The following is a 25,370-nucleotide window of genomic DNA, read 5'->3' as shown; positions in this document are numbered from 1 at the left end:
TAAACATTTCCTTCCATCTCTTTGAATCAGCTGAAACGTCCCTGAAATTTCCAGAATTAGTGTTGAATCTCTTTGAATCATCTGGAAAACATCCCGAAATCACCCTGAATTTCTTAAAATATCTTTAAATCTACTAGAATTATCTGAAAGAAATCCTTGAATCTCTTTAAATCAACTGAAACTTCTTTAAAACTCCCGTTTTAAACCATAAAATCTCTGAATCATCAGAAAAACTTCAAACTGCGAAATGTCCTTAAATCTCCATGAAACATACGAAATATTATTCATTTGTCTTTGAATCAACTGAAATATCTTTGAAAAACCTCTTTGAATTGAATCCTCTAATCTTTTTGCATCACCTGTAAAAACCTTGAATTTTAAATATTAGATAAGATTTAAATAATAATAGTTTTTAATAATTGATTGTTAAAATTGTTCCAGAATATTTTGTCAACAAAGTGATTAATTGACTCATTTGTGCATCTCTGAATAAAATATTCATTTTTAAATTACCTGCAGTGAATTTTAAAAACCTTTAAAGGGCAACTAAACTTTTTAACTGTTGAATGCAGGACTCATATTTCAGGACCGTGTCACTGATGCTGTTTTTTCAGCGGCTGAATAAAACACGCTGATTAAATATTCAAGTGTGTATTTACTGTCCAAACCGTAGACTTGGCCTCAAACTGTCAGAGCTCAGCTTTAACTCGACCGGAGTGACGAGCAGAGCCATCGAAGGCAGACAGCCTCCAACTGCATGATTGGCAGTGGCATTCGCCTGCGTGTGTGTGTGTGTGTGTGTGTGTGTGTGTGTGTGTGTGTGTGTGTGTGTGTGTGTGTGTGTGTGTGTGTGTGTGTGTGTGTGTGTGTGTGTGTGTGTGTGTGTGTGTGTGTAAGTGTATGATAGCAGCAGACTAAGCCAGCGCATCGTCTCGGCACACTGACAGAGCTGCTGGCTGGTTGTTATGCTGTGTGTGAATGAATGAGTGTATTTTCTAATGAGCTCTATTCAAATGAGTGTGTGTGTTTGTGTGTGTGTGTGTACCTGTCTATCTATCTTCGTGAGGACCAATCAGATTGTCTGACCTTGGCAGTGAGGACATTTTTGGAGTGACGGAGCTTCAAAAGCTTGTTTGAAAGTTTTAGAGTTCACGTTAGAATCAGGTTTAGATTCACGTTAGAATCAGGTTTAGATTCAGGTTCAGATTCAGGTTCAGGTTCAGATTCAGGTTTAGATTCAGGTTCAGGTTTAAATTCAGGTTCAGATTCAGGTTTAGATTCAGGTTCAGGTTCAGTTTCAGGTTTAGATTCAGGTTTAGATTGTAAAGTTCTGCTGGAAGGACTATAATGTGGTAAGTGCCATGAAATAACCTATGTTGTGATTTGGCGCTATATAAATAAAGTTGAATTGAATTCAGGTTCAGGTTTAAATTCAGGTTTAGATTTAGATTCAGGTTCAGGTTTAAATTCAGGTGTAGATTCAGGTTTAGATTCAAGTTTAGATTCAGGTTCAGGTTCAGGTTTAGATTCAGGTTCAGGTTCAGGTTTAGATTCAGGTTCAGGTTCAGAATCAGGTTCAGGTTTAGATTCAGGGTCAGGTTTAGATTCGGGTTCAGGTTCAGGTTCAGGCTTAGATTTTCTAAGTTTTGAGTTTTTGGACCGTTCTTCTTCCATTTTCATTGTTCTTCTTTGAGTATTTGTAAAGATGTTCTCTGACTGTTAAAATAAACTTGTTTTGGATCATATGAGGACTTTTAGCTAGCTGAAGATTTTTCTACTTTTAAACTAAATATTGGCCCAAGAAAAAACCGAGTGATTTTATCAACCAGAGTTCAACCAGGTAGATAAAATCACTCCTAAACAGATTTATCTCTATATTGTTTCATACACAGTATTTGTACATAATATACTGTGTAAGTTTTTTTTCTGCTGACTTTAATTTCTTATATGAAGAATTGCATTTTTTTCTCACCGGTTCGGATCAAACCTACTTCGTCCCGTCAACACATAACAACACAGCGTGAGAACCATGTGACCAAACACGTTTAATGTTTTTATCTAAAGTTACAAACCCGTCAGAAAAACTACAACACAAACCACAGCTTGATTAAAGCTCTCATTTCCAACATATAGACATAAACCTTTATTTTACTTCTTAAAAAAAAAGATTTGATTTTATGTGATAAGTTAAACCTTCAACAGCAGAGTTTCATGTTTCTGTTTCTTCTCCTTCAGGCTGAAATGTGTCGAGATATTTTACTTTTAAAGATGAAAAAAACCTTTTAAAGTTCAGGAACATGTTTTGGGAGCAAACTCGAAACTGAATTCTGAGGAACGGACGAGTGCTTTGTTGACCCCCCATCCACCCCGACCTCCTCCTGACGACTCCAGTGAAGCTCATAAACACAACTCTTCAACATAATTGGGGACAATATCAACCTGATATAAGTGTTATTTTCAGGAAACGGTTGTGTTCAGTGCGTTTCTGTAAAAAGATTATTTGAACTTCGGATGTCGACTTCTTCAGAACGATGACGGACATTTCTGAAAAAAAACCTGCTTTCTGTTTCCTTCGATTTGTACTTTACGTTACGAGTTAAAAACAAGAAATCAGGAGTTGGATCTCAGCACATTGTCCTCGTAATAACGACGGTAATACGAGAGTGATGTCCCTGAACGTGACTCTCATGACCTCATTTTTTGGTTGCAAAAGGTTGTTTTCTAAATCTAAAGCCCGACCTCTGTTTCAGGTGTTTCTGGCCACTTTGGACTTTGTTGTTGTGATATCATCAGATTTCAGACATTAACTTAAGTGTAATATTATTTTAAATGAAAACAAAATTGATGCACAAACCTTCAGCTTGAAATTTCCACCCAATCAAAACTGTTGAGGATCTGCTGATGTGTGTGTGCTGGTCTCGACGCGGTGTTTTTATTCATTATGATGATGCGGAGAGACGGATGTTTCCGATGCGTGACCGCCGCCCGAACACGCACACGCACACGCACACGCACACGCACACGCACACGCTGCTTCTGGAAATTAAAGACGACACACGTCAAATTTGGATGTTTCAGCCTGAAGAGGAGAGAACACAGGAGTGTGAGTGTGTGTGTGTGTGTGTGTGTGTGTGTGTGTGTGTGTGTGTGTGTGTGTGTGTGTGTGTGTGTGTGTGTGTGTGTGTGTGTGTGTGTGTGTGTGTGTGTGTGTGTGTGTGTGACTCAGTATCGGCCCTGCACGCCCAGCTCGCTCTCTGCGGTGCGTTGGATTTGCTCGTGGACGAGTCGGACCTCCTGCTGGCTCAGCGTTCGCTCCATGTGGCGGTAGATGACGCGGTAGCACTGACTCCGCCTCCCGCTCCTAAAACAGTCAAAAAAACATGATTTTTTTGAATTTCTAAAACAGACATGAATTAACATAAACGTTGGCTGTTTTATGCCAGCGGTTTTTTTTTCAAAATTACTATTCGCCTTTTGTGCTAACATTATTTTTTTATGCTAACATTACGTTTTCACTAACTTGCACTTTTTTGAACACTAACGTGAGCTTCTGTATGCTACATTATTTTAAAGCAAATGTTTGATTTTTTTAACTGAATTAGTTTTTTCTGCAAACATTCATTTTTTGATGCTAAATTCACCTTTTTTTATGCTAATGTTAATTTTATGGTATGGTATGCTAGTGTTAGCTTCTTCATGCTAAGGTTTCTGAGGGCATTTTGTGACTTTCTTTCCACCTCTTTTTTAATTTCCTCTTTATTCTTTCCAATACCCGTCCTCCTCCTCTGCCTCCTTTTCCTCCGCCTACAGTTGACAAAGTGACTTACAGGACATTAAAACATGAAGCTACAATAACTAAATGCAACACAACGCTCTCTCTTCCTTCTCTGTGTCGTTAGCCGTCTCATGAATAATTGAACATCAGTACATTTGGAGGAAATGTCAGAGAGAGAGTCAAGCTTTAAAAGAACGAAGGGACACAGACACAATTACACATCATATTTGTGTACACAAGACACACACACACACACACACACACACACACACACACAGACACACACACACACACACACACACACACACACACACACACACACACACACACACACACACACACACACACACACACACACACACACACACACACACACACACACACACACACACACACACACACACACACACACACACACACACACACACACACACAGAGTGAATGGTATTTAATGTGATAGACTTTGTCGTTGTTGAATAATTGATGTCTCCATTATCCAGCCAGCATCGCTTGAGGGCAGGGAGGTGGGGGGGGGGGGAGAGATCGATATAGTGACACCTGTAACACACACACACACACACACACACACACACACACACACACACACACACACACACACACGCTGCAAAGTAAATATGTACAATAAATATGCACACGTTACATTATGCATGAAAAATATGCATACAGTTGTCTGTCATGTACATAAATACACACTGAGACACACACACACACACACACACACACACACACACACACACACACACACACACACACACACACACACACACACACACACACACACACACACACACTGTGATTTATACAAAATATATGAGTGCAGGAGTGACGGACAGAAAAACTGGAGGACAGAAAAATAGAAAATGAAGCTGGAGCAGTTTTTCTCTCCAGCTGTTGTTCAGTCGCTGCAGGACTTCAATGTTTCTTGTGATTGTCGCAGGTTTAAAATAAATAATTACAATGTAATTTGTGAAGTTTAAAATAAAACTGCAGTAAAAGTGCAGGAATTAGAAAGTTTGTTTTGATGGTGAGAGGAGAGGGGGCGGAGCCTAATAGTTATAAATGAACACTTATTTTTGTTAATAAAGTCAGTTTTAGTTTGAAAGGAGACTTTATGATGTCAGAATTTCTGTTCACGATGTTTTTTTTGCCAAAGAAATTGCTGTAATTTTGCAAAATGACAAGCTGCCGCAAAATATTGTAGAGACTGCTTGAATTTGTGTGAACTGTTGGGACTGTGTTGTGTTTAAAGAACGTCCGCTTTAACTGATGATTTTAAAACTCTCCCCAGTAGACGTTCAGGGAAACGAGGAGTCGCACAAAACAAAGTATATCTTTGGATTTTTGCCGAAACCACCTTCAGAAACCTGAAGTGAGCTCCTGGGAGGTTTTTATACTCTCAGTTGGTTAAAGTTGAAAATGTGTTTGTAAGACAGAACAGAAAATGAGTTGTCAAGCTTATTTGTTTCAGTTTGGTTTTAATTGGAGCAGTGAGCTATTCATAGGGTTTTAATTGCTCGAGATGAATCCCCACCCGCCCCCCCCAACACTGGGTATTTTCATTTCTTTCACACCTTCACACTAAAGCACTTTATCATCTTCTTTCTCTCAAGAAAAACAAATTACCGTCGTCCTCGGTAATCAGTTTTGTTCAGTGAAAGAGTTAATTAAGGACCTGCTTCATAACCTCGCTGCTTCACTTTTTAAATCATCCTACTTTGATTCCTGTGATGCAGCAGTGATTTGTTGGTATTAAGTGATGAATTCGGTGATGAGAGAAGCATCAGAGGAATCGTGCTTTAAATAAACAGTCACAGGTGAAATCTATGAAGATAAAACAACAGAACATCATCTGCAAAAAGCCAAACATGCAGAGCGTCTTTCATTTTATGAATCAACTGTCGGCAGGAAAAAAAAAAATTACTTTTCAGAATGTCTTGGTATTTTTTTGCCTCCTGACTGCTTTCATATTTCTCAGTTTGGTTTTCTTTTTCAAAAATTCATCAAAGATTTTAGTCAAAATTTTGCCCATTTCAGAAGAAATGACCTTCAAATGTCCTCGCAAAATTTCACACGTGAAAGCTTTGGCTTGAGTAAAACAGGGAATTTATAGAAAACCATGTTTATATTCCAGAAAACGAGGCACTCGCAGTGAAATAGATCAAAATCCAAAATTGTATTTGTGCAGGAAACACGCAGGAAGTTGAGAAAATCTTGGACGGGGTCGGAGGAGGACGGGAAAACATGGCTGACGGCATCACAGCCAAAACATAAAAAAAAGGAAGTGAAAACATCGATTTGATGTCGGACTTCAGCAGATGGTGGGATGAAAGAAGGGATGGAGACGGGTGGAGCTTCAAAGAGAGTGGAGGTTGGGTGGAGGAGGAAAAGAGGAGAGACGCACAGACGGAGAGACGCACAGACGGAGAAACAGAAAGGGAGACACAGAGAGAGAGACAGACAGAGAGACAGAGAGAGAGACGGAGAGACAGAGACGGAGAGACAGACAGACAGAGACGGACAGACAGAGAGACGGAGAGATGGACAGAGAGACAGACAGAAAGACAGACAGACGGAGAGACAGACAGACAGAGAGACGGACAGACAGAGAGACAGACGGAAAGACAGACAGAGACGGTGAGATAAGTGGACGATGAGGGACAAGCTTGAAAGAGGAGATCTGAGGAGATCAAGAGGTAAAGAAAGAGAGGGATCGATAGACGGAGGGAGGTGAAGACGAGGGGAAACTACGGCAGCTGCCAACGCCCTTGAAAGCACCGTGCTGCCTTCACATGAGGACGGGAGATCTGATACAGTAGAAACCCCCGAGGAGGAAGGAAGGAAGGAAGGAAGGAAGGAAGGAAGGAAGGAAGGAAGGAAGGACGCCTCTGATCCTCATCATCCCTCCGTTCGATCTGGTTTCATCTTTTCGCTCCTCAAAGCGACATGAAACCCCCAAATGTTCCTCCATCTCCTTCACACAAATCAGATTTCTTCTTCTGTGGGTTTTATTTAGAATAATAATAATAAATAGGATGTAAAGACGAGAAACAGACGAGGATGAAGAAAAGATGAGCGCTGTGTTTGTCACAGACGGATGTACGAGACTCGTATCGTCTGTTAATTAAACACACTGCAGAGCTGCAAACAGCCGCTTAACATGCAGGAGAGAGAGATCACGGAGAGAGAGAGATCACGGAGAGAGAGAGAGAGATCACGGAGAGAGAGAGAGAGAGATCACGGAGAGAGAGAGAGATCACGGAGAGAGAGAGAGATCACGGAGAGAGAGAGAGAGAGAGAGATCACGGAGAGAGAGAGAGATCACGGAGAGAGAGAGATCACGGAGAGAGAGATCACGGAGAGAGAGAGAGAGATCACGGAGAGAGAGAGAGATCACGGAGAGAGAGAGATCACGGAGAGAGAGATCACGGAGAGAGAGAGAGATCACGGAGAGAGAGAGAGAGATCACGGAGAGAGAGAGAGCGAGCACGGAGAGAGAGAGAGAGAGAGCACGGAGAGAGAGAGAGAGAGAGCACGGAGAGAGAGAGCGAGCACGGAGAGAGAGAGAGAGAGAGAGAGAGAGAGAGAGAGAGAGAGAGATCACGGAGAGAGAGAGAGAGAGAGAGAGAGAGATCACGGAGAGAGAGAGAGATCATCCATCCATCATCCATCCATCCATCCATCATCCATCCATCCATCCATCCTCCATTCATCATCCATCCATCCATCCATCCATCCATCCATCCATCCTCCATCCATCCATCCATCATCCATCCTCCATCCATCCAGACCAGAGCCTAGATCAGTTAGTATAGTATAAAGTGTATTACTGTGAAGTGGAGTCTCTCCTCGTTAATCTCTCCTCTCAGATTCTTCCTAATTGGGACGGACAGTCAGACGGAGGTGATGGAGGACGGCCGGAAAACCAGAGGGCAGGAAGTAAGAGGAGCTTTGAACCGCCAACCGAAAGACACAAACAAGCGAAGAACGAAAGCACTAAACACACAATATTCATGAGATAGTATGAATAAATGTCGGTATGAATATTCATACGCTCGGAGAAAATACTCACAAAGTGAGAAGCTGCCGGAGAGAAAGTAGTTCACGACTACATCTGGGACATCAAACGAGACGTCACAAGACTTCGTATGTTTACACGGCAAAACGTGAGATAAACACGCCTGTCCACAACAGCAAAATGTGAGATAGACACGCCTGTCCACAACAGCAAAATGTGAGATAGACACGCCTGTCCACAACAGCAAAATGTGAGATAGACACGCCTGTCCACAACAGCAAAACGTGAGATAGACACGCTTGTCCACAACAGCAAAACGTGAGATAGACACGCTTGTCCACAACAGCAAAATGTGAGATAGACACGCTTGTCCACAACAGCAAAACGTGAGATAGACACGCCTGTCCACAACAGCAAAACGTGAGATAGACACGCCTGTCCACAACAGCAAAACGTTAGATAGACACGCCTGTCCACAACAGCAAAATGTGAGATAGACACGCCTGTCCACAACAGCAAAAGGTGAGATAGACACGCCTGTCCACAACAGCAAAATGTGAGATAGACACGCCTGTCCACAAAAGCAAAACGTGAGATAGACACGCCTGTCCACAACAGCAAAACGTGAGATAAACACACCTGTCCACAACAGCAAAACGTGAGATAGACACGCCTGTCCACAACAGCAAAACGTGAGATAGACACGCCTGTCCACAACAGCAAAATGTGAGATAGACACGCCTGTCCACAACAGCAAAAGGTGAGATAGACACGCCTGTCCACAACAGCAAAATGTGAGATAGACACGCCTGTCCACAAAAGCAAAACGTGAGATAGACACGCTTGTCCACAACAGCAAAACGTGAGATAGACACGCTTGTCCACAACAGCAAAATGTGAGATAGACACGCCTGTCCACAACAGCAAAACGTGAGATAAACACACCTGTCCACAACAGCAAAACGTGAGATAGACACGCCTGTCCACAACAGCAAAACGTGAGATAGACACGCCTGTCCACAACAGCAAAACGTGAGATAGACACGCCTGTCCACAACAGCAAAGTGTGAGATAGACACGCCTGTCCACAACAGCAAAATGTGAGATAGACACGCCTGTCCACAAAAGCAAAACGTGAGATAGACACGCCTGTCCACAACAGCAAAACGTGAGATAGACACGCCTGTCCACAACAGCAAAACGTGAGATAGACACGCCTGTCCACAACAGCAAAACGTGAGATAGACACGCCTGTCCACAACAGCAAAACGTGAGATAGACACGCCTGTCCACAACAGCAAAACGTGAGATAGACACGCCTGTCCACAACAGCAAAACGTGAGATAGACACGCTTGTCCACAACAGCAAAACGTGAGATAGACACGCCTGTCCACAAAAGCAAAACGTGAGATAGACACGCCTGTCCACAACAGCAAAACGTGAGATAGACACGCCTGTCCACAACAGCAAAACGTGAGATAGACACGCCTGTCCACAACAGCAAAACGTGAGATAGACACGCCTGTCCACAACAGCAAAACGTGAGATAGACACGCCTGTCCACAACAGCAAAACGTGAGATAGACACGCCTGTCCACAACAGCAAAACGTGAGATAGACAAAGGGAATAAACAGAAAGTTCTCAATCTTCACTCAAATTTCAGTGCATTTCGTCACCAAGTTCAACCATAAACTGGACAAATACTGTCAGGTTTTACCAACCAGCGTAAAAATAATCCAACTGAAACCAATCTCAAGAATCAATCTTCAGTCATGAGAAATGAACTTTCTTGGGGAGGAGACGGTGAAACTAAAATCCTCCAACATCCTGAATCTAGATGTGAACATCAAACTGAACGTGTCGTCGGGGACAGACTGATATTTTAGCTACTTTCTGCAGCTCCACAAATGATCGTCGTCAGGTCATGAAGCGATGTTCGCTTCTCGATTAAAGGGACATTAAAACACTCTTCAGCTCTGAAACCGACACCCGTGACCTCTGACCTCGCTGCAGAGGACCTGGTGGAGATGAGACGAGCTTCTCTTCCACGGCTCCAGATTGCAAACAGAATCCTGGTAGATTTTTCCGGACTCCAGCCAAAGCTCCTGCACAGCCGGCTAACTGCTACAGAGCGCCTCTGACTAATTTATGCGTATGTATTAATAGATCACAGGCAGCTCTCACCAGGCCGCCGAGCTTCTCTCACACACACACACACACACACACACACACACACACACACACACACACACACACACACACACACACACACACACACACACAAAAAGGGCAAATAAACAAGTGAGGGAGAGGAGAGCTGTGTGTTCACGCTGCAGACTAACAGGCCGGCTTCACGCTCGTTTGCATACCCGTCTCCTGGATGTGTTTGATTTTGTTTGCTCTTATTTATTCACCCTTCAGAAGAAATCCAACGGCACACATCTTCAGACACTATCGTTATTCCCAGAGTGTCATCGCCGCACACAGCGACACAGATTTTAATCGGCCACGCTGAAGCACAAATAAACCTGAAAGCAGCCGTCACGACTCCGGTTAAAGTTCACCGACCAAAGACGTCGAAGACGAGGTTTCACTACAGGTCGATATCCAAACCAACATTTTCTGCTCCAATGTGAAAGTCCCTCGTGTTGTCATTGTTAAATTTGGTAACTGTAAGAATTACCAAACACGTTTACTTGAAAAATATATGATGCACATTTTAGACATCACGATGAGATTTGGCAAACAAACGGACGCCTGAACATTCTGCTGACTCATCGTCTTGTAAAAACACACTACCTTTACCAATCAATCTGAAACACGGTGCACTTGTGGATGTTTGGGAACCAGAATATGTAAAATGTAAGGAGGTTAATAAATTAGATTATAGAAGGTTCACTGTTTTTAAAAAAACAAATATTTTAGTTGTTGTTGGTTTTGATGGTCTTCACTGCCCGTCTTTTTTACAGAGATTAATACATTTAATAATCTATACGAATACACTTCATGGCACAAGTCACTTCTTCCATTTAAGCCATTAACTATGGTTCTGTCATATTTACAGGAGAAGTTATGAAGCATTAAATATGTAAAATCACAACAAAACAAATTACAGGAGAGGAAGAGGAAGAGGAAGAGGAAGAGGGGGGGTTCTGTCAGCTGTAGTAGGGAAGCCTGTCTGTCAGAGGAGGTAATAACACACACACACACACACACACACACACACACACACACACACACACACACACACACACACACACACACACACACCGATCACCTGATCAATGTGTCGATAAGACTGGAGCCAGTCTGAGCTCATTCATCATTCATGAGGCTGCAGTGTGATTGGTCGACGAGGGCAACCAGCGATTATGACAACTTCTACTTTCTTTCTGTTTCCATTAAGACCAAACTAAAACATGACTCGGAGAAACTCGACTAAAACATGACTCGGGGAAACTCGACTAAAACATGACTCGGGGAAACTCGACTAAAACATGACTCGGGGAAACGTGACTAAAACATGACTCGGGGAAACTCGACTCAAACATGACTCCGGGAAACGTGACTAAAACATGACTCGGGGAAACTCGACTAAAACATGACTCGGAGAAACGTGACTAAAACATGACTCGGGGAAACGTGACTAAAACATGACTCGGGGAAACTCGACTAAAACATGACTCCGGGAAACGTGACTAAAACATGACTCGGGGAAACTCGACTAAAACATGACTCGGGGAAACTCGACTAAAACATGACTCGGGGAAACGTGACTAAAACATGACTCGGGGAAACTCGACTAAAACATGACTCGGGGAAACTAAAACATGACTCGGGGAAACTCGACTAAAACATGACTCGGGGAAACTCGACTAAAACATGACTCGGGGAAACGTGACTAAAACATGACTCGGGGAAACTCGACTAAAACATGACTCGGGGAAACTAAAACATGACTCGGGGAAACTCGACTAAAACATGACTCGGGGAAACTCGACTAAAACATGACTCGGGGAAACGTGACTAAAACATGACTCGGGGAAACGTGACTAAAACATGACTCGGGGAAACTCGACTAAAACATGACTCGGAGAAACGTGACTAAAACATGACTCGGGGAAACTCGACTAAAACATGACTCGGAGAAACGTGACTAAAACATGACTCGGGGAAACTCGACTAAAACATGACTCGGAGAAACGTGACTAAAACATGACTCGGGGAAACGTGACCAAAATGCCACAGAAGGAAAACGTCTTTAGTTTTTGTTGACTAAAACTAACCAAATTAAAAAAAACTAAAGTTTCAATAAAACTAAAACACATTTTCATCAAAAGACTAAAAACCTAATTCAACATCGGGGCCAAAATGAAGCCGCTACGTCGCGTCCTCTTTCCTCCTCCGACTTCTCGTCGAACTGAAATGTCGTCTTCGCACTCCTCAAACAGTCTGCGGGCCTTTTCCCCGGTCGGAGTGTGTCTTTATACTGTATATATACAGTGTGTGTGTGTGTGTGTGTGTGTGTGTGTGTGTGTGTGTGTGTGTGTGTGTGTGTGTCGCCTACCGTCCATCTGTTGGAGCACCAGGAGACATGATGAGTGTTTACCATGACTCAGACACACACACACACACACACACACACACACACACACACACACACACACACACACACACACACACACACACACACACACACACACACACACACACACACACACACACACGTCGCCTCATCCTGGTGTCTTTTAGCAGGTTTTTTTCAACGCATCCATCAACGTATCAGAAATGAATGAATCAGAATCAGGTGAAAGCTCAGCGTCATCAAAGACTTCAAACGAAAGTGAACACTCGACTCACTCGTATAACAAACTCATTTGAACGGAGGACGTCTTAGAAAACATCTTTGATATTAACTACAAGAAACCTGCCGGACCTACAACTCCCAGGGTGCATTTCACCAACAAACATCCAACACAAAGTGTTTTAACATAAAACAGCTTTTATCCGAGCCGTTTGCAGAAAGCTGAAACTCCAAACCGACAGGAAAAAAAACTCTGAAACCATCAGAACTAATTTAATGTCACAATTCAGGTATCTGGATTATTGGAATCACAATTAAACTGTAATAAACATGCAAAACAGTTTTTCTACTTCTTTATGTCGTAGTTTCTATTTGAGACGAGACGCTTTGTTTGTAACTTAAAAAAACTCATTTGTGTTGAGCTTTTGTGGTTTTAAATGTGTTTTAAATGTGTTAAGTGTGAATATATTTACATTTGAATCCAGGCTATTTCATAAATAAACAAAAGATGAGTTCACTTCTCGGGTCTTTAAAAAAAAAGAATGAAAAATAAACCTTAAAGTGCTTCAAACTGAAGTCTGAACTTAGAAACTGATTTAGTGTTTACAGCTTTTAAAACAATCAACACAGCTGTGGAGAAAACAAGAGGAAGGCAGAAGAAGTTCATCAGCTTCAGAGTCGACCTTCAGCCAAACCGTGCAGAGAACACGCGTGTTGAAATGCACATAAACCACCGCCGGGGGAGCCGTCTCATTACCCATGATGCTTCACCCTCGCTAATGCAAATCCACTTGACATTAGTGGCGTGCGATTGGCTGCTCACAGCGTACGGCTCCACTTCCTCTGTTATCGTAGTGAATAATTCAGACGGCCGTTTAACCGACGGCCTCGCTGGCATTTCCTCTCTGCTAATTGCTCGTTAAGCGTTCCACTTGACCTTTCAGCAGGAGGATAAAGTTTGAAGAGGTTTTTCTGTCTGTGTTTTCAGCGTTAACTCTTGGACAGCGCTCCCCGTCAGGTCGCACCGAGGTGGGAGGAGCTTGTTAGAATGAGGACGGAAAAACTGCTTCTCATGGTTTGTTTCTTCTTTATGAACATCGGGTTCAAACTGCAGCGGAAACAAAGAGATCATAAAGAATTACGTTTACAGCAGATCTCAGCATCAATACGATGACGCGGCCGGTTTGGTCGTCCGGTTAGAACTCAGTCTACGTAGATATATTCAGTCAGAATCTTATGATCGCGATAATTAACAAAAATGAAAGCCACCTTTTACAAAATTCCTGCAATTTTCGGCAAAAAACATCGTGAACAGAATCTCTGCTGAAAGTCGAGTTTTCCTCAGAAAATGTTTTAGTCAAGTTTTCCAAGGTAACATTTTTGTAAAACTTCCTCAGAGACATTTTTGTGGACTTTTCTTTTCTTCTGTGATATTTGAATCCACTTTTCCTCAGTTACAGTAATATTGGCTACTCGCAGCTCATGTTCATGATTTTAAAACACTCTTATGAATATTTATTTTTTGTACCGGTCAAAAATTTGTGTTCAGCATTTGTTGATCTCTTTCAAAAGAAAAACATCCAGGAACGACTTCTTGAAGCCGGTTTCAGGTTTCAGGGGTCGACTGTACGCGAGTCGGATAAATGCTTCATCAGCTGAAGGACTACCAAACCTAGGATAGCGACTACTAAACCTAGGACAATGAATACCAAACCTAGGATAGCGACTACTAACCCTAGGACAATGAATACCAAACCTAGGATAGCGACTACTAAACCTAGGACAACGACTACCAAACCTAGGACAACGACTACCAAACCTAGGATAGCGACTACTAAACCTAGGACAACGACTACCAAAACTAGGACAATGACTACCAAACCTAGGATAGCGACTACTAAACCTAGGACAACGACTACCAAACCTAGGACAATGACTACCAAACCTAGGATAGCGACTACCAAACCTAGGACAATGACTACCAAAACTAGGACAATGACTACCAGACCTAGGATAGCGACTACCAAACCTAGGACAATGACTACCAAACCTAGGAGAGCGACTACCAAACCGAGGACAATGACTACCAAACCTAGGAGAGCGACTACCAAACCGAGGACAATGACTACCAAACCTAGGACAGCGACTAACAAACCTACGACAATGACTACCAAACCTAGGACAAGGACTACCAAACCTAGGATAGCGACTACCAAACCTAGGACAACGACTACCAAACCTAGGACAACAACTAACAAACCCAGGATAGCGACTACCAAACCTAGGACAATGACTACCAAACCTAGGACAAGGACTACCAAACCTAGGATAGCGACTACCAAACCTAGGACAATGACTACCAAACCTAGGATAGCGACTACCAAACCTAGGACAATGACTACCAAAACTAGGACAATGACTACCAGACCTAGGATAGCGACTACCAAACCTAGGACAATGACTACCAAACCTAGGAGAGCGACTACCAAACCGAGGACAATGACTACCAAACCTAGGAGAGCGACTACCAAACCGAGGACAATGACTACCAAACCTAGGACAGCGACTAACAAACCTACGACAATGACTACCAAACCTAGGACAAGGACTACCAAACCTAGGATAGCGACTACCAAACCTAGGACAACGACTACCAAACCTAGGACAACAACTAACAAACCCAGGATAGCGACTACCAAACCTAGGACAATGACTACCAAACCTAGGACAAGGACTACCAAACCTAGGATAGCGACTACCAAACCTAGGACAACGACTACCAAACCTAGGACAATGACTACCAAACCTTGGACAGCGACTACCAAACCTACGACAATGACTACCAAACCTAGGACAAGGACTACCAAACCTAGGATAGCGACTACCAAACCTAGGACAACGACTACCAAACCTAGGACAACAACTACCAAACCCAGGATAGCGACTACCAAACCTAGGACAACAACTACCAAACCTAGGATAGAGACTACAAAGCCCAGGATAGCGACTACCAAACCTAGGACAATGACTATCAAACCTAGGACAAACACTACCAAACCTAGGATAGCGACTACCAAACCTAGGACAACGACTACCAAACCTAGGACAACAACTACCAAACCCAGGATAGCGACTACCAAACCTAGGACAACGACTACCAAACCTAGGATAGAGACTACAAAGCCCAGAATAGCGACTACCAAACCTAGGACAATGACTACCAAACCTAGGATAGCGACTACCAAACCTCAGATAGTGACTACCAAACCTAGGATAGCGACTACCAAACCTAGGATAGTGACTACCAAACCTAGGATAAGGACTACCAAACCTAGGATAGTGATTACCAAACCTAGGATAGCAACTACCAAACCTAGGACAATGACTACCAAACCTAGGATAGCGACTACCAAACCTAGGATAATGACTACCAAACCTAGGATAGTGACTACCAAACCTAGGATAGCGACTACCAAACCTAGGATAGCGACTACCAAACCTAGGATAGTGACTACCAAACCTAGGATAAGGACTACCAAACCTAGGATAGTGATTACCAAACCTAGGATAGTGACTACCAAACCTAGGATAAGGACTACCAAACCTAGGATAGTGACGACCAAACCTAGGATAGTGACTACCAAACCTAGGATAAGGACTACCAAACCTAGGATAGTGACTACCAAACCTAGGATAGCGACTACCAAACCTAGAATAAGGACTACCAAACCTAGGATAGCGACTACCAAACCTAGGATAGCGACTACCAAACCCAGGATAAGGACTACCAAACCTAGGATAGCGACTAGCAGATTATCCTTGTCCAAATATTGGTTGTCTAAAAGTTGAATTTCCCCTTTAGCTCGCGCTGCCTGTATTTCAGATGTCAGTTCAAACATCTGCAACTCCTCAGTGTTGTTTTTATTGTTTTCATGCGTCTACATCATTATTATTTGGTGGAAAAAAAACAACTAAAGGGAACTCATTAGAAACTCCAGTGTGAAGATATTTTTTAAATATTTTTTAAATTAGGTTTTGATCTGAGAAATCTGGCAGGATGTAAACAAGCCTCACCCCCCCTTCTCTCTCTCATCTCATTCATGTATTTTCTGTCTCTCACACCCAACTAACCCCCCCCTCCACCCCTCCCTACAGACTCTCATTTGAAGCCACTTGACTTATTGGAGACGGCAAAACATGAGACTCACCCATGTGTGTGTGTGTGTGTGTGTGTGTGTGTGTGTGTGTGTGTGTGTGTGTGTGTGTGTGTGTGTGTGTGTGTGTGTGTGTGTGTGTGTGTGTGTGTGTGTGTGTGTGTGTGTGTGTGTGTGTGTGTGTGTGTGTGTGTGTGTGTGTGTGTGTGTGTGTGTGTGTGTGTGTGTGTGTGTGTGTGTGTGTGTGTGTGTGTGTGTGTGTGTGTGTGTGTGTGCCGTGGGTCGATGCGAGTTGAAAGACAAACAGGAAGGCACTTGAGCGTGAGCGTGTCTTAATTGTATTAAGATGGAGGGAAAGCAGGAAGAGAGCATCATTATCAGGAAAATGGAGGCAGCAGTGGTGGTTTTCCACAACCACTAAAGCCTGGGAGAGTGTTTCAGTGTGTGTCTCTGTCTATGTGTGTGTGTGTGTGTGTGTGTGTGTGTGTGTGTGTGTGTGTGTGTGTGTGTGTGTGTGTGAGAGTGTGTGAGAGTGTGTGAGAGTGTGTGAGAGTGTGTGTGTGTGTTCACATTTTTAGTGTGAAACTAAATCCATGCAGTGTGAGGACGTTAACGGCTGCAGGAGAGACATTCAAAGGGCTGTTTGAAGGTTCAGACTTGGTTTTAGGAATGCATCATCTAAAGGAGGGTCCCCACAATGATAGAAGGACTAATATGTCTGTGTGTGTGTGTGTGTGTGTGTGTGTGTGTGTGTGTGTGTGTGTGTGTGTGTGTGTGTGTGTGTGTGTGTGTGTGTGTGTGTGTGTGTGTGTGTGTGTGTGTGAGTGCCCTCAATCCAATCATTCGTAATACATTTTTCTTGATCTTCGTGTAACATGAGCTCATGGGTGTGTGTGTGTGTGTGTGTGTGTGTGTGTTTACTTGTTTTACTCACATTGTGGGGACATAGATGTGTTTGTCCAGTCAAATTGTGGGGACCTGTCTCTGTTATGGGGACTTCAAACTTTGCATCCAGCCAGATTAAAAAAAACAAAAAACAAAAAACAGGAAACATCGATTCCTCCCGCCCCGTGTCCATCGGACCAATCGGGTCAATTATTTCCACAACATTTGTCAGCGTCCAATCAGCAGCTACGACCCAAAACATCACAAAACAATCGATTTCGCCTCGCAGCTCCTCTCCTGAGTCGATGCAGCGAAAAAAGATCCAGAAACAAGGTTTCACTTGGTGAAACGTGAGTTAAAAATATCTTCTAAATTCAGACCTTCTTTTGGTCCAAACATGAAAACATTAGAGATAAAGTACTGACACATATATGAAGAAATCTAAATAGATGATTGAATTCTCTAAAGGGAAACTAGCTGCTAGCCTACGAATGCTAGTGGAAAATCTTGGAAACAGTTTGGAGAAGTGACCATATTTGGACGAGCTGGGGGAGGAGCCAGCGGTGGATCTCACCGATCCGATCAGAAACCTGACGATACTACGTCCCGCCCACCGATAGCTGTAACCTGACTGCACCACAGGCCTGTCAATCAAACAGACACGCCCCCAAAAACAGGTGTTCTTGAATCTTCTTTTCTAATGAATGAGGGATTATTTTCAGATGGACCTCCAGAAAACTAAGAAGAAGGAGTGACTTTAGCTAACAACACCGAGATAACTGATGGACACATTTGATTCACTTTGGATTTGATGAGAGAAGTTGAATGGGAGTCTATGGAGCCGGAGGCTTTTTGGAGCCGACCTCTAGTGGCACTCGCTGGTATTGCAGCTGAAGACACTTCTGGATCAGAACCATTTTACAGACCTGAAGCTTCAAACTCTTTTATAACTTGGAGGGCAAAAAAAAGCAACTAAGAAATTCAAAGACGTTTTCAGCCAGGTTTGATGTAAACTCCTCTGATGTTTCTGCTGCTCTCTGAGCGGATGTGATGCCAGTTTGAGGTCCAGCAGGTCCATTAGAGTCCAGAGATGAGCAGAAACTCGGCACATTGTCGTCTCTCTGCATCAAACTCAAGGTTAGCGCTCCGAGACTCCGAACCGAGGCAGTCGGACTTCTAATGGAAGAAACAAAGAGGGCGGGAAATGAAAGAGGATCTATTTTTCTCTTCTCTCTGCCCTCCGCTCGGCGTCGTTTTCTCCAGCGAGGCCGCCGCTCAGCGACTATTAACACACAAAATGGCTCTCTGCTTTTCAATTACCAGCTGCCCCACTCGCCCACTCTTTCTCTCTCTCTCCATCACACACACAATGGAAGGAAAGGACAAACACACACATAAAGAAACACACTTTTGTTGTAGAATTCCCTTCGCTGAGTGAGTCATCCCAAACAATATTTACTATCTCTGACAGTCAGTGTGTGTGTGTGTGTGTGTGTGTGTGTGTGTGTGTGTGTGTGTGTGTGTGTGTGTGTGTGTGTGTGTGTGTGTGTGTGTTCCACCATCCTGATTATGTTATTCAGCCAAATTACAAATTAAAATCACAATTAGAGAAGCAGAAAACGACGTTCAGAGTGAGTTTCTGGGTATCAGAGTTCCTCCGTACGTCCTGAATGTGTGAATTTTCTGCAGCAGAAGAAGCATTCAGATCTGAAACTCTTTAAAAGTCGTAACACAACAACGTTAATATAGAAATACTTTATGAGAAGAAGTCCAGCGTTCAAAATTCTTCTTGAGTAAAAGCGATGATTTGGTGAAGAATTGCAGCGCAGACTCTGGTTTAACTCGTGATATAAAATCAGCCACGTCTCATTCTGTGTCCGTCCCCCGCCCCCGTCCTCCCCGCCCCCCCGTCCCCGGACGTTTGGCCTTTGACTGTACTGATCTGCTCTGAGAGGTCAGCGAAGGAGGACGAGCGTTCGTGTCGCCGTCTGACGTCTCTGTCATTTCTGCCGAGTCAGCGTAGAGTCTCCGAGTCGTCTTCACAGCCGTTGTCTCATTTAGTGTCTTTGACCTCGTCCTCGACCTCCGCCTGCAGGGTTTGTTTGTTTGTTTGTTTGTTTGAGCCACAGTGACCTTAAATCAGTCTTGACCTCCTTTTTTGTACACAAACACTCCTTTAAGTCTTTGCACAGCAGAGGCTGCAGAGCGGCATGTGACCTGAAGGGGGCGCCTGCTGCTGTGACTGTAAGAGGCATAAAATCGTTCTGCTTCGTTTCTGTTGTATCAGACAGCTTCTACAACTTCAATAACAACAGTCGCTGACTCATTGTTATAAAGCTGTTATTTAGGCTCTAATTTACAGTTTGTCTCTGAAGATGTAGCCTCTGAATAGCATATTTTATCGAAATATTATTCATCTTTAATAAATTTAAATCAGGCGAGATTTCTGAAAATTGTGTTTTTGTACAGTTTTCTTTTTCCTCTTTCACCTTTTCTTCTTCTGCTTTTCTTATTTCTGCAGTAACGTTGTCGCCCCGTCGCCTTGAAGACTTTTTCCTCTCCCTCATCCCCAGACGGCAAGAAGTCAATTTACCTGGATGCAGCAGCTCATCACACACACACCCCCCCCCCACACACACACACACACACACACACACACACACCTGTGATTGAGGTCAGAGTAGAAAAGGACAGTGAGTTTCTCCGATAATGAAAGACTCCATGTTTCCTTGCTTTGGTTCCCTCCATTATTTTTTCCTCGTTGATATTTCTGCAGATTGTTTTTTCCTGTTCTGAGTCCGACTGTTCGTTTTGTCCACAATTTGTTCCAGAAAATGTGAGTTGATTAAATCGAACAAGGAGAAGTGAAGAAATGCAGCGTCAGTGTAGAGAAGGAAACAGAAATATGAACATCCACATCTGAGCACTTTGATTAGAGACAAATCCATCGAGCGTAGAAAACACACGCCTGTCTACGAAAAGGAAGAGTGTTTGTCACGCCTGGTGTCGTCTAGAACACGTATGTAAACAGAGACGGTCATGTAACTCGACGGGTAACAAGAGGCGGGGCTTAAAGCAGCGACATGCTACAAGGAAACAGGAACACATCTCCTGACGAAACCTCCTGAAAACTGGAAACCACCTGCTGTTCATCGGCCCGTTCATCCTGATAAAGAACCTGATAAAGAACCAGAAAGAACCTGATAAAGAACCAGATAGAGAATCTGATAAAGAACCTGATAAAGAACCAGATAGAGAATCTGATAAAGAACCTGACAAAGAACCTGACAAAGAACCAGATAGAGAATCTGATAAAGAACCTGATAAAGAACCAGATAGAGAATCTGATAAAGAACCTGAAAGAACCTGATAAAGAACCAGATAGAGAATCTGATAAAGAACCTGATAAAGAACCAGATAGAGAATCTGATAAAGAACCTGACAAAGAACCAGATAGAGAATCTGATAAAGAACCTGATAAAGAACCAGATAGAGAATCTGATAAAGAACCTGACAAAGAACCTGACAAAGAACCGGATAGAGAATCTGATAAAGAACCTGACAAAGAACCGGATAGAGAATCTGATAAAGAACCTGACAAAGAACCAGATAGAGAATCTGATAAAGAACCTGATAAAGAACCTGACAAAGAACCAGATAGAGAACCTGATAAAGAACCAGATAAAGAACCAGAAAGAACCTGATAAAGAACCAGATAGATAATCTGATAAAGAACCTGATAAAGAACCAGATAGAGAATCTGATAAAGAACCTGACAAAGAACCAGATAGAGAATCTGATAAAGAACCTGACAAAGAACCAGATAACCAGATAGAGAATCTGATAAAGAACCTGATAAAGAACCAGATAGATAATCTGATAAAGAACCTGATAAAGAACCAGATAGAGAATCTGATAAAGAACCTGACAAAGAACCAGATAGAGAATCTGATAAAGAACCTGACAAAGAACCAGATAACCAGATAGAGAATCTGATAAAGAACCTGATAAAGAACCGTAACCCCCCCCCCCCCCCGTCACCTCGAGAGACCCAAGCAAAGCTGCTGACTGCATGATTCACCGGCAGGACAGAAGGTAGCTGCGGGTTTGTGTGTGTATCTGTGTCTGTATGTGTGTGTGTGTGATTGTGTGTGTGTGTGTGTGTGTCTGTATGTGTGTGTGATTGTGTGTGTGTGTTTGTGTGTGTCTGTATGTGTGTGTGATTGTGTGTGTGTGTGTGTGTGTGTGTGTGTGTGTGTGTGTCTGTATGTGTGTGTGATTGTGTGTGTGTGTTTGTGTGTGTCTGTATGTGTGTGTGATTGTGTGTGTGTGTGTGTGTCTGTATATGTGTGTGATTGTGTGTGTGTGTGTGTGTGTGTGTGATTGTGTGTGTGTGTGTGTGTGTGTGTGTGTGTGTGTGTGTGTGTGTGTGTGTGTGTGTGTGTGTGTGATTGTGTGTGATTGTGTGTGTGTGTGTGTGTGTGTGTGTGTGTGTGTGTGTGTGTGTGTGTGTGTGTGTGTGTGTGTGTGTGTGTGTGTGTGTGTGTGTGATTGTGTGTGATTGTGTGTGATTGTGTGTGTGTGTGTTGAAGCTGGCAGCCGACCTCCTCACGACCTCCTCACGACCTCCTCACGACCTCCTCACGACCTCCTCACCAGTGTGCATTCAGCTTCGTCCGGAGCTCCGCGTCACAGCGTGAACATAAAACAGCGAGTCGAGTCCGAAGGTTCCCGTGTTCCAATGAAACACGTCACTTTTTTAAAGTCATTGTTTTGTATTTATGTTGATGTTTGTTATGTTGTTGTATAAAATGTTTTTCCGGGTTTCTAAAGGAGGGAAAAACACGTCCTGTTTGTCTGTTTGTGTTATTTGTTGTTATTTATATTTCAACTGTGTGTTTGGTTCTTTTTTTTAAAGTTTTTTTGTGTTTGTTTGTGTGAAGTGTGTGTTTGTTCACATTTAATGTTGTTTACATGTTTGTACAGACAGTGTGCATTAAGAGTTTGTGTGTGCCGGCATGTGAAGGAATTAGATTGTTTAACTTCCTTGTGTGTGTGTGTGTGCCTCAGTGTGTGTGTGTGTGTGTGCTCCTTAGTGTGTGTGTGCACGCCTCTGTGTGTGTGTGTGTGTGTGCTCCTTAGTGTGTGTGTGTGTGTGTGCTTGCTATTGTAACCTCTATGCTCAATTACACCCAGATTACCCAGAGGCCCTTGGGGCTGTGGCAGCCGGTGAGCTGGCTGATATAAATCTGGTCTGTTGTTGAAACACCAGCTCTCTAATGCCCATAAAACATTACTGCTACACACACACACACACACACACACACACACACACACACACACACACACACACACACACACACACACACACACACACACACACAAAGCCATAAACTAACAGTACGCACACAAACACACTCATCAGGTGCACACATGCACAAACACATACCAACACACAACGTTAGGACACACCGGGGAGGCAGGGCTGCAGGAAGCTAATATGCTAACGCTGCAAGGTAACCCAGATAAGAGGAGGAGGAAGAGGAGGAAAGGAAACACAATGGAGAAGAAAGGAAGGAGGAGAGGAGGAGAGGAGAGAAGACCAGGAGGAGGCGACATTTTGAAAAGGTGAATGGGACAATGTTGACATTTAGAGAAAAGCGAGATAAAGTGAAATCTGGATCTCATTTAGAAAACAGGGAGGTTCAAACACCCCCGAGACAAAACACTGCACTGTCCGTGTGTGTGTGTGTGTGTGTGTGTGTGTGTGTGTGTGTGTGTGTGTGTGTGTGTGTGTTTGGTTTACATTTTATTACCAGAATTGACAGCTGGATATTGAAACTTACTGATGCTGTTTCTTTTCATTTCAATCAGAGCTTTAAAACACGGGGAGCTCGTTGCGCTGCAGTGTCGCTACGTCGAACGAACACACAACCTGGTGATTTACAGAAGACAACTTCTTCTGGATTTAAAGAAAAAAAACGTTCTTCAGTTCCGTTTTTTGTTAAGTTAAAATGAAACGTTCCTTTCTGACAAATGTTTCCGCTGCCGTGTTTGTTTTCCTGTAAACTACGTGTTTGACAAAATAAACATCTACGAAACACATTCGTTGAGGCCTTAAACACTTTATACTGACACTTAACTACACTTCAGGGGCTTCATAATAAGTCTGGGATCATTTTGGCTGCCTCAGGATTTATTTTCATTAATATTACCCTCTTTTCTATTTCCCACAGTATTCAGGAGAGCTGTACGCTACAGTTTTTAGACTATTTTTGTCCACATTTTGATCAAATAATCCTCATTAAAAGAAGCCGATGATGTGCCGACATCGATCACCGGACCACTGCGGCGCTGAAGAAAATGCTAAAATGTGGTTATTCTAAGTTCTGAAGGCTCGTTTATCTGCTTTCTGTCTTGGTTTGTTTCCTTTTCAGGCTGGAAACAATGAGTCAAAATTAAAGTTTATACAGAAAACTGACTGTTTACATCATCTGGCTGCAGAGCTGAAGCTCTCACAGCCTTCTAATTTCACATATCTGTCGCTGATATGATGCTATAATCATTTTGAGGGCTTCATCCCCTCAGCAGGGGGCCGCTGCCGGAACGAACACTTCCTCCATTGTCTTTATAAGAACTGTATCTTATGTCTTTCTGGGAACTACTGAATTCATTTGCAGCTAAATATCTGCAGGTTTTTGGGGGGAAATAATTAAGCAAAATGTGAAATATGGAACCAATAAAATAAAGCGGTTGTTCCAGTTCGGACTGAGAGCATGTCGATAGTTTTCGGCCCTCAGACGTAGTTCCAGTATTCGCAGACAGCAGTCGAGTCCCGGGGGAGGAAAGAAATCCAGGTGGGAGCGCCTGACTGACCAGTGAAGGCATCCTGCCGAGGTCGAGGGATGGAAAATGGATTTGTATGTCGGGAAGGACTCGTCGCTCGGCGTGAACAGAAAACAATCATCCATTATTCAGCCCAGTAACACGCTGCAACCTGCACACCGGAAAACTACGACTCGCTCCCCCCCGTTTAACTCGCAGGTTATCGTACTCTCTCTACCCCCCTCTCCCTCCCTCCTCCCTCCTCCCTCCTCCCTCCTTCATCTCTCTGGGAGAGAGGGTGAGTCTCTCTCTCTGTTAAATCATTCATTGAGTTGTGGTGGGCGGTTGCTGTCTCCTGCTGAGCCTGCAAGGGCGGTAGGGGGAGGGAGGAGGGGTATAACCATGACAGGATGACAGGTGGAGGAAGAGGAGACTGAACAGAGAGGAAGAGTGAAGAGTAAATGCCGCTCTGCACTCAAACTACAGGATTTGTTTCAGGCTTTCAGTTTTTTCTCTTTAAGTCCATTTTTAGCCCAAATTCTCAGTCCGAACTGACTCCGCCTCCTGACCCCAACTCCTGACCCCGCCTCCTGACCCCGCCTCCTAACTCCGCCTCCTTACCAGCTGGTTCAAAACTATTTTTAACCCGCAACAAATACTCACCGTGAACTTTTTCTGTCAAGACACGAACAAAACCTGTCTGTAGAGCAGCAAGAGAAGGTTCGGCTTGCGTTTCCATGGTAACAATGTAGTCACGTTTTACACGGTCAAACTTTCCGTAATGAAAGTTTAGTTGTGTTGTTATCTGTATTTTTTGGGTGAAATTTTATCTTCGGAGGATGTTGGGGTTGCAGCTGCCTCCAGCTTTGTGTATGGTTACCATGGTAAC

At 43.3% G+C, this 25,370-nt stretch overlaps 1 protein-coding gene across 1 annotated transcript in view; it reads right to left on the bottom strand.

The window, feature by feature from the left end:
- Positions 1-2,028: 2,028 nt before the first annotated feature.
- fars2 (phenylalanyl-tRNA synthetase 2, mitochondrial) overlaps positions 2,029-25,370 on the bottom strand; it is an 83,063-nt gene continuing 59,721 nt past the window's right edge. Inside the window, exon 11 of the mRNA XM_069723935.1 lies at positions 2,029-3,361. Coding sequence (XP_069580036.1) covers positions 3,223-3,361 — 139 coding nt within the window. The 3' untranslated portion in view covers positions 2,029-3,222. The remainder of the gene's footprint in view (positions 3,362-25,370) is intronic.

This window comes from Brachyistius frenatus, unplaced genomic scaffold (genome assembly GCF_029030835.1).
Source record: "Brachyistius frenatus isolate BFR_SWC_R1_liver_20210118 unplaced genomic scaffold, ASM2903083v1 Contig_351, whole genome shotgun sequence".
NCBI lineage: Eukaryota > Metazoa > Chordata > Actinopteri > Embiotocidae > Brachyistius > Brachyistius frenatus.
This window is presented reverse-complemented; position numbering and strand designations above follow the sequence as displayed.